The sequence below is a fragment of the Caretta caretta genome, chromosome 10 (genome assembly GCF_965140235.1).
Source record: "Caretta caretta isolate rCarCar2 chromosome 10, rCarCar1.hap1, whole genome shotgun sequence".
NCBI classification, from domain to species: Eukaryota; Metazoa; Chordata; order Testudines; family Cheloniidae; genus Caretta; species Caretta caretta.
The window spans coordinates 36041370-36051553 of record NC_134215.1 but is presented as its reverse complement, the minus strand read 5'-3'; the positions used below and the strand labels follow the sequence as shown (position 1 = coordinate 36051553).

Here is a 10184-nt window from a genome sequence, read left to right as displayed (position 1 = left end):
AGGGCCTTTGCCACCGTCTCATTCTGGCAGTTCTCCACAGCCAGGCCAGCTGATGTTCACCCCATGGCCTCACTGTCTCTATACCAAAGGGGGTGGACCTGGAGCTCTGCCCAGAGCAATGCTTCCCCCAGCCTGATCTGTATAAAGACACCTCTCCTTGCAGAGGCAGGAAAAGGGGGAGGGTGATCTGCCTCTCCCAGCAATGGGGCCAGGCCCCAGTAAATTACACTTCAGAGTAGTACCATGGGACTGGAGTAGTTGGCCTCATGGAGCTCATGCCATAGCATCCATAGGCTGGACTGGTCTGGCCGCTGCCTAAAAAATCTCAGCACCCTTGGCCGGGAGGGGGCTAAAGCCTCTCTGTTCCCCTGCCCTGTGACCCCCTTTTCCCCAGTTCCCTGGAGAGCTCTGCGAGTGGCTGGGGACTAACACTCACAGTTTGGTGGGGGTGGTGCTGATTTTTTGATCCCTTTTTCTCTGGCACTCGGGAACTTTGAGCCTTTCTCCCAGGGCCTGGTTTCTGGGAGAGCGGGACCGGGACTTTCCAGCCTTCTCTTGCTGCAGCAAGCAAGTGCTCCCTGCCCAAGCCAGGACCCAGGCAATGTGCTTGCTGTGTCTTCACGCTGCCCAGCGCCATGCACACAAGGGGTGTTGCATGCACAACCCCAGACCCAGGCTAGATAGGCTTGAGTGCCCCCTACTGGCACCTTTACATGGGTGCTCTAGATGCAACTGTCTGTCCTGTAGTGAGCACTCCCAGCCCAGGGGGCCGGCAGATCCCAGCTTTCAGGCACCTGACCAGGCCAGGTGTGCTCCAGGGGCAGGGCCCATCCCCACACAGAGCAAGTTTAGGTTACTTTGGCCCCTCAGGCAGGGCTGCAAGGGGAGGGGCAGGCAGCGGGAGTGCCTCAGCAAAGGGCTTTCTGCACTTGTAGCCCTGGGACTTTCTTTAGCACCAGGGGGCTCCCCTGCCAGCCCTCTCAGGCCAGGGAGGAGACCCCCTGCTTAGGAGCAAGCCAGAGCCTGCATGGCCTCCCTCTGGTCTCTCTGCAGTGTGCCGCTGCCCAGCAAGAGGGCAGAGAGCAGGGCAAGACCCACCCCTGCCCCCTGACAGTTCATCCAGAGTAGCTCCCACCCTGGCCCCACAGAAGCCCAGGGGGGATTTGATGATTTAGCCTAGTCCAAGTGCAGCGCCCATCCCGGCCTCTTGACAACTGTGCCTCGTGATTGTTCTGAACACGGGAGAGTCAGCAGCCACCTCCCCGCTGGGTCATGCTTTTATTGGTATAGTCTGGCCTCAGAAGGGTACATGGGGCGAGATGTGTGGACAGATAAATTACAGTTAGACAGACAGACATAGGTAGGTCCGGGTAGAATCAGGCTTGTTGCCACCACAGCCTAGGAATTAAACCAACTGATTACACTCAGAAAAACCGGGCTGTGGAGGTGGCCATGGGGTTCTGGGTGGGACCCAAGGGGGGAGGGTTTGGGGAGCAGGCAGCTCCCCCAGGGCTTGCCCCTGGGTGGCTCATAGCCATGACTGGCTTGAGAGAGGATGGAAGGGACTATCTATTTAGCCTGACTCTCCCCTTCCTTGGGCTGTGCCTCTAGTCCTGGAACCTGTTGAGAAGCTCACAGGTTTTCTTTTCAATGAGCTCATAGATCTTCTTCACCCGCTTGTCGTTGGCAGCTCGGACGTAGCTGTTGGGGTCCAGCATGGCCATGCCATCATGCACCTCCCCCATGATAATGAGGGGCCCATCCTCCGTGGTCATGTTGGGGCAGGGGCAACTCCAGTCCATGTCGCTCAAGGTGACCTCCAGGTACTTAATATTGAAGAACTTGAGGCCCATCTTCTCGTCCTTGAGGATGTCCTCGAGGGCGAAGCGGGCAATGCCTGAGTCCTGGTCCTCAATGATCTCCATGAGCCGGCCCACAATGGCAAAATCGCTGCGGCACAGGCTCAGCACCATCTTGCTCTTGAGCCGGCAGGCCTTGCACTGCAGAGTCTTGGGGAAGGGGCAGGCGTCCTCACAGGTCTCCTTGCTCTCAAAGTTGTTGTCATTGCCCTCGCAGCCACCGTAGACGAAGGAGTGGCACTGCTTCATCAGGTGATTGTAGGCCCAGCGGGCCTCCCAGTTCTTGCAAGGCCCCTGCACCATGGGCAGGGTGCACATGTTGATGGCCCTGCTGACGCAGGCCGAGCGGCACGCCTCGTACGTCTCAAAGTGGTTCTGGTTGGCACCGCAACCGCCGTAGCGGAAGGTGACGCACGAGCCCTTCTTGGGATCAAAATGCCAGCGCACCTGCTGAGCCTCGCATTCCCTCTTGTCAGGCTCCTTCAGACACTCGGTGGCTGGGACCTGCTGGGTGCTGGGTGCCCTGGGCTCCCCCCCGGAGGGCTCTCTCTTGATGATGGAGAGGGGGAAGTCGGCCCGGAGGAGGCCAGCGGAGTTCCTGGCTGTGCAGGTGTAGATGCCGGCGTCCTCTGGCTGGGCGTTGTAGATGACCAGCTGGCCGATATTCGTGACCACCATGTTGCCATACATCTGGTCAGGCCGCATGATGAAGTTCTCCTGGTGGTCGCTCTGCTTCTCCCAGGTGATGTCCGGCCGGGGCCGCCCACTCACGTCACAATGGAAGCTGACAGTGCCACCCACGTAGACCGATTGGTGGAAGGGGTTGTTGTAGAGGGCTGGGGGGATGGGCACCTCAGCAGCAGCCCCGGGCGTGGGGTGAGCCGTGGTCTCCAGTGGCACAGGGCTGGTGTTTGGCCAGGTGAAGATGTACTTGCACGGCACCACGCTGAGGCTGATGCCCCGGATACAGGCCTCCGCGTCCATGTAGCACTTGTTGTAGTACGTGAGCCCGTCTGAGGCGCATGTGAAGTTGGGCTCCTTCTCACACCTGTCCTTGCACTTGCAGATGGGCTGCCCGTCCCAGATGTCGCAGTCTGAGCCCTGCTGGGTGCACACAAAGCTCTCACACGAGGCCTCCTGCCCCAGCTCCAGAGACGAGACGCTGCCGTCAGCATAGCGGGCAGCCACGCAGCTCCGCAGGCCACAGACATTGGTGCAGCACTTCTCAAAGCCTTCACAGTCCTGAGGAGAGCAATCACCAGCAGGCTTAAAACCAGCATCCTCACTGCCATTAATACCCAACCTTTATACCCTTACATTAGCTGCCTCTCAACCACTTCCACCCACAACTGGAATGCAGCCACCTCTGGGGCGGCATGTTGGCAGCTATTTAACAGCACACAGCAATACTATGCTACAAAGATTCTGCATCCATTGGAAACTGCAGGGAGATTTAGGAATGGAATTTCAGCAGGAAACACCTCTGCTTCTTAAGGAAAGCCCCAGAGGAACATGTAGGCCCTCAGTCTTGCATTTCACTGGACCACTGGAAGATCAAGGCACTGAAGGAGCACTCAAGGAAGACAGGGCCATTGCAGAGAAACTAAATGAATTTTTTGCATTGGCCTTCACTGCAGAAGATATGGGGGAGATCCACAGGCAAGCCATTCTTTTCAGGTGACAAATCTGAGGAACTGTCCCAGATTGAGATATTAGTAGAGGAGATTTTGAAACGAATGGGTAAATTAAGCACTAGTAAGTCGGCAGGACCAAATGGATTTCACCCAAGAGTTCTAAAAACTCAAATATGAAATTGCAGAACTAGTAACTGTGGTATGTAACCTATCCCTTAAATCAGCCTCTGTACCAGGTGACTAGAGGATAGCTAATGCAATACTTATTTTTGAAAACGGCTTCAGAGGTGATCCTGGCAATTACGGGCTGATAAGCCTAACTTCAGCACCAAGCAAATTGGGTGAAGCTATAGTAAAGAACAGAATTCTCAGACACAGAGATGAACACAACATTCTGGGGAAGAGTCAACATGGCTTTTGTAAAGGGAAATCGTGCCTCACCAATCTATTAGAATTCTTTGAGGGAGTCAACAAGCATGTGGACAAGGGTGATCCAGTCAACAGAGTACATGGACTTTCAGAAAGCCTTTGACAAGCTCCCTCACCAAAGGCTCATAAGCAAATTAATCAATCGTGGGATAAGAGGGATCAGTCTAATGGATCAGTATCTGGTTAACTGATAGGAAACAAAGAGTAGGCAGAAATGATCAGTTTTCACAATGGAGAGAGTAAGTAGTGGGGTCCTCCCCGGATCTGTACTGGGACCAGTGTTGTTCAACATATTCATATATAATCTGGAAAAGGGGCTTAACAGTGAGATGGCAAAGTTTGCAGATGATACAAAATCACTCAAGTTAAATCCAAAGCCGACTGCAAAGAGTTACAAAGAGATCTCATAAAACTGGGTGGCTGGCTGACAAAATGGCAGATGAAATTCAATGTTGGTAAGTGCAGAGTAATGCATTTTGGAAAAAACTGATCCCAACTATACATACAAAATGATGGGGTCTAAATTAGCTGTTACTACTCAAGAAAGGTCTTGGAGTCATTGTGGACAGTTCTCTGAAAACATCCACTCAGTGTGCAGCAGCCATCAAAATAGATAGACGGTGAGGAATCATTAGGAAAGTGATAGATAATGAGATAGAAAATATAATGCTGCTATATAAATCCATAATATACCCACATCTTGAATACTGCGTGCAGTTCTGGTTGCCCCGTCTCAAAAAAGATCTATTTGAATTGGACAAGGTGCACAGAAGGGCAACAAAAATGACTAATGGTATGAAGCAGCTTCCGTACGAGGAGAGATTAAAAAGACTGGGACTGTTCAGCTTAGAAAAGAGACAACGAAGAGGGGGGATGTGAGAGAGGGCTATAAAATCATGACTGGTGTAGAGAACGCAAACAGGGAAGTGTTATTTACCCCTTCACGTAAGGCAAGACCTAGGGGGTCCCGCGATGAAATGAATAGGCAGCAGGTTTAAAACAAACCTAAGGAAATACTTCACACAATGCAAGTCAACCTGTGGAACTCATTGCTGGCAGATGTTGCAAAGACCAAAACTATAACTGGGCTCAAAAAAGAGCTAGATAAGTTCCTGGAGGACCGGTCCATCAATGGCTATTCGCCAAGATGGTCAGGGATGCAACCCCATGCTCTGAGTGTCCCTTGCCTCTGTCTGCCAGAAACTGGGAGTGGAGGACGGGATGGATCTTTCAATAATTGCTCTGTTCTGATCATTCCCTCTGAAGCATCTGGCACTGGCCACTGTCGGAAGGTACAAATCTGGGCTAGATTCACCATTTGTCTAACCCAGTCTGGCAGTTATTATTAACTGTAATAACTGTCTCCTTTGTGCTCTCCTAGCACCTTCCCTCCATGCAGCTCAGCGCACACTAGAAACATTCATGACCTCAGCCTCGTGGTTCCATGGGACCATTCTCCCTATTTTACAGATGGGGGGAAATGTAGGCACAGGTGGCAGAGTGCTTTGCCCAGGGGGCACGGTGAGCCAATGGCTGAGCTGGGACTGGAGTCCTGGCTCTCAGTCCTCCAGGCGTCATCATATTCATGAGGCGTGTTCCACAGTGGTTTTCAGCCCTATGGCTTCAGACACACACTCCCTGTCCCAAGGCGCTAACAGCCTTTAGTCACAGGCTCCGCCTGTCTGACACCCAGCCAAGCTTCGCGGAGCACCCCAGAAGTCAGGATTCTATCCCTGCCCACTGTGAGGCGCTATAACTAGGGCCAGTGGGAGAGAGCAATGGGAACACGCCTGTAACATCTGTTGAACCTCACAGGCCTGGGGCAGCTAGGTTTGCAGGTATGCCCCACCCCCAGCTCCCATTGGCCAGGTCCCAACCAATGGGAGTGTGGAGTTTGTGCTAGAGGCAGTGAGCAGAGCCCTGTGGGCCCCCCACCTAGGAGCCAGACCCGCTGGCTGCTTTCAGAACCACTGACCGGACTTCTAATGGCCCAGTCGGCAGTGCTGACCAGAGCCGCCAGGGTCCCTTTTCGACTGGACACCTGACAACCCTACGGGCAGCCCTGGGGAGGGACAGATTGGGGAGTGAGGGCCTAAAAAAATACAGCCCGGGCCTAGCTGCAGCCCCCTGAAACGCCTGCTCTTTATGCCTGCGGGAGGGTGGACTGGGCACCTGGCAGCATTTGGAAGTTACTGTTTTGCAGGGAGCCGCTGGGCAGAGCCTAGTGAGGCTGTTTCCACCCTGCTCTGCAAACCAGCATGAACCAGTGCCGCCTCCCAGCACCAGTCACCCCATGGGGCACTGGGGCACATGGCTGGTTGCTGGCAGCACTGTCCCCCTGGAGCTGGCAGTGAGTACAACACTTGTCACACAGGGTCCATGGGCAGAATGCCAGCTTGCTCCCCCTTCCCTCTGATGCAGGTGAAACAGGGCCCCCTTATGTGCACCAGGATCTGGGGGCCCTGCCCCTTCTGGGGGGTCTGAGCCCCTCTCCCTGCTGCCCCATGTGGGAGCCAGGATCTGGGGGGAGCCTGCCCTGCTGGGGGGGTCTGAACCAGACAGACAAAGGGTGGGCAAAAAAGCAGAGGCACAAAAAGAGGATGTGACTCACCCACGGTCACCCCATAGGTCAGTGGCGGAGCTGGGAATAGAAGCCAGCTCTCGTAGTTCAGCGCCCTAACCACTAGGTTACACTGCCTCTCCGCTGCAAGCCTCATTGATCCCACAGCATACAGCACTCCAGGGACTGCAACCGGCACCCACATGACACAAAACGAACACCAGCCCAAATACAGTTTAGAGCCTCCCAGGCCAGAGGAGACCACTGGATCATCTAGATTGACTTGGGGATTTTTTCCATGGGCTCTAGCACTGTGAGTGAGAGTCATGCAACCAGGCCATCTATGGGCCCTGCCTTATGTCTAAAGCATGAGGACAAGCCCTGCTGGCTGGCTGGTCCAGGCTGCTTTGCCTACACAATCACATCCACACCTTTTGGCCCTTGAGAATTTTGCCCCCAAACCCCACCTGATCTGCAGGTGGCTCCTGGCTATTTATTTTCACTGGCCCAGACCTGCTGGGGCTCCCTGGTTTGACGGATTCATTGTCAGGCCCTTGTTAAAGCATTTCTTCCCCCCCCCCCCCGGAGGAGGAGGCGTTGGCTGCGCCTTTCAAGGAGAGGAGTCCTGGCCTGCCTTGCTCAGCCTGCCCAGTCTCCCAAAACAGTCAGTGGGATGAAACTGACGAGCAGCCACAGTGCCTCCCCCACCCCTGAGAACTGCAACAAGCAAATAAAAACCTGCCTGGCATCTGCCTGGACTGGCTGAAATCTCACGCCCCAGGAGCCTGGGGAAGGGTAAGGCTGCAGAACAGGCCCTTGGCTCCTCGGTGTCCGGCAGGATGTCACCGCAAGCCAGTAGGTGTGCACAAACTTGCCCCCCAGCCCAGGTGTTAATGCAGGGGGTGGGGGGTGGAGGTGGGGTGCAGTGAATAATCCCTCAGGACTTGTAACCCTGGGTGCTTGTGCAGCATCTTACACCAGAGGATCAGTGAGCCCGTTGGCCAGGCCTGGACCCCTGAGTGCCAGGGTCACGGTTTGAGCCTGGAGAGGGGAGGCAGCTCTCACCTGGTCAGTGTGGCACTCCCGTTCGCAGGTGCTCTGGGCATCCACCCACAGGTTGGGGTTCAGTTGGTTGGGGCACACCCCCAGATGACTCATTCGGATTGGCTGCAGGCTGGCGCTCTCGGCCAGGACAGGCAGTAGAGACAGGAGCAGAGTGGCCAGCATGGGGTCGGGCTGACCTGCCTCCCGGAGCTGGAGCTCCCCTTTTTTCCTCTTTAATTCCCTTCCTCCAATGAAGCAACAGGAAGGCATCGATTCACGCCAGGCTCCCTCTCCCAGCCAGGAGGGCTCTTCACCTGGCACAGCTCCTGACACAAAAAGAATCACATCCAAAAAGCAATCGGGCACGTGCAGAACCCGGAACTCTGGCTCTGCTGTGCCCAGGGCAAGCTCCGCATGGGCTCTCCAGAGATGACGCCCGACGCACGGTCCTTTTCAGGGGCTGCTCGCTGGCTGCCGAGCCCCCCGAGGCCCTTTAAAGGTCATCTCCCAGCAAAGGATTTCTGAGCGCTCCCAGGGCGCGTGCCTCCGGGGGAGGGGGACCGTTAGAAGAGGAGATTCATGCAAAGAAAGGGGAGAATGGATCCGTCCAGGAGGTTCCCAGATCCCCCCTGACTTCATCCAGCTGGTTTCCCAAGGCGTTAGTTAAACCCCAGCCTCAATGGGTGTTTGGTTCGCAGCCAGGGCTTGAAGCCTGGCTTTAGCCCTTTTGAGTGTGTGGAGCAGTGGAGTATCCCACCGAGTGGTCTGGGGTGTGCCTGTGTGTGTCTGTGGTGTGGGGAGGAGAGGGGAGGGGAGGGGAGGGGAGGGAGGCAGGCATGTAACCTGAGTCCACTCCTCTCTCACGGATGCGTCTGGGTGTTTGGAATGGAAAAGCCGCTGACCTCAGACTCTAACCCTGTCTGAGCTGATCGACTGGGCAAACAGTGGGAGAACATCAAAGGGCCTGTGGAGCCTCCAAAGAGAAAGAGGGAAAGGGGGGGAACCTCCGCTAGGGAGTGAATTCTTACGGGATGAGAAAATCGCCCCAGCACGTTGCCCATTTGGAGTGTGATTGACCATTCCAGGCCCAGTAGCAAGAGACAAGCACAGACCTTTCGCCAGGTGCCTGGCCAGTTTGCTGAGCTGTTCCCCCTGCTTCCTTTTCATTGGAAAGCTGTTTCCAGGGGCCCAGGGCTGGAGTGGTGCTCTCTGGGCTCTGTTTCGAAGGGCTGCCAGATACCATGGTGATGGGCACCATATGAGAACCCGAACTCAGGAAGTGGGCTCCAGCAACTAACACTCTGTGTTTTGGTGGGGCCCAACTTGTGTCAGTGAGGTTGGCCCTACAGACATTCGAGTGACTGCCGCTGCCAGGGCAATCCACGGGCGATGACTTTGCTGAGCGACGACCCAGCTGAGTTGCTCTGAAGGGCAGGGGGAGTTGCTCAGGGACAGGCTCTGTGCTTAGCCATGGCTGTGGTAGCAAGACAGTGCACAATGCCTGCTCGCCAAGGGGCTGCAGTGCATTGTTATGCTGCTAATCCCGAGGCCATTCACAGCCAGCTCAGGGGCTGCACTGGAGGCTCGGGAGCTTCAGCCTTTGGACACATCAGGACTGACCCAGTCCTGCGACAGAGGCAGGCCCGTTTGCTACCTTGGCCCCTGTTGTGTGACTGGAGCCAGGAAATAGACAGTCACCCACACATCACATGTACCATCCACCACCCCATGCAGCACACTAGGAAATGACGACCATACCTAGGGGGAAATCCTAGACTGATGTCTATTGGAGTTTGGCATTGACTTGCTGGGGGCCCAGCTTACATGGTTTTCCACCCACAGATCTGCCAGCCCATCGCAGAGGGGCCAGCACTGTTATCCCCACTGGGAAACAGGAGCCTCAGGGAGGTCAAGCGATGCTAGGGGCAGCTGACCAAGGCCTCCTATAGTACACAGCGAGGCAGAATTTCAAGCTTTCCTAGCCAAAGGGGAAGCTGCGATACCTGGAGCTTTGTTCATCTGGTCCCAGTTGTCCTAAGCTGGCAAACCAAGGAGCTGGAGTGTGAGGGCTGCACCCAGATCTGGAGAGGAGGGACTGTGTATCTCTAATGGAGAAACCCAGTCAAAATGGCATGTGCTGTGTCCAATACGCCCATCTTCCTCCCAGCACACACACATCTGCTACTAGGGGCTGCATCCTTGAGACACGGGAACAACATGTGACTGCCTCTGGTCAAGCCTTTGCTGGATCTAATGGTCGTAAGGAGCAGCCGATGACCAGGCTTCCAGAGGCATGATGAAGACTAGCTCACTGCCTGAGAGATGGCTTGGCTCAAAGGATCAGCACCTTGGAATCTCTTTACTGAGACCAGCGTGATCAGCACCTGGATGGATGCCAACAATGCCAATGGAGAAGGAGAAGGTGGTGACATGGTAGTGGACTGAGCATGGGTTTGGGAGCCAGGGATTCCTGATTTATTTTCCCCAGCTCTACTCTGGACTCCCCAGATGATCCTGAGCAGTCACTGCCCATCTCTGGGCCTCAGTTTCCCCATCCATAAAACAAAGCTAACGATCCTGATCTCCCCCCAGGAGAGCTATGAAGACTCGTTCATGTTTGCACAGCCCCTCCTGGTTATAAAGGGCTAAGTGCCATTG

The 10184-nt window shown here is 55.1% G+C and overlaps 1 protein-coding gene across 1 annotated transcript; it reads right to left on the bottom strand.

The window, feature by feature from the left end:
* Positions 1-1275: 1275 nt before the first annotated feature.
* Positions 1276-8301, bottom strand: WFIKKN1 (WAP, follistatin/kazal, immunoglobulin, kunitz and netrin domain containing 1). Its single transcript, XM_048866783.2, has 2 exons — positions 7548-8301; positions 1276-3101 (listed from the first exon to the last, which is right to left on the bottom strand). The coding sequence occupies exons 1-2, from the start codon at positions 7794-7796 to the stop codon at positions 1608-1610; spliced, it is 1743 nt and encodes a 580-aa protein (XP_048722740.2). The 5' UTR covers positions 7797-8301; the 3' UTR covers positions 1276-1607.
* Positions 8302-10184: the final 1883 nt, after the last annotated feature.

Excerpts from the sequence above, each read along its gene's own strand:
- WFIKKN1 (XM_048866783.2), bottom strand. The coding sequence starts at position 7,796 with ATGCCTTCCTGTTGCTTCATTGGAGGAAGGGAATTAAAGAGGAAAAAA. Across the intron at positions 3,102-7,547 it reads GGGAGTGCCACACTGACCAG|GACTGTGAAGGCTTTGAGAA; the intron begins GTGAGAGCTGCC and ends TGCTCTCCTCAG.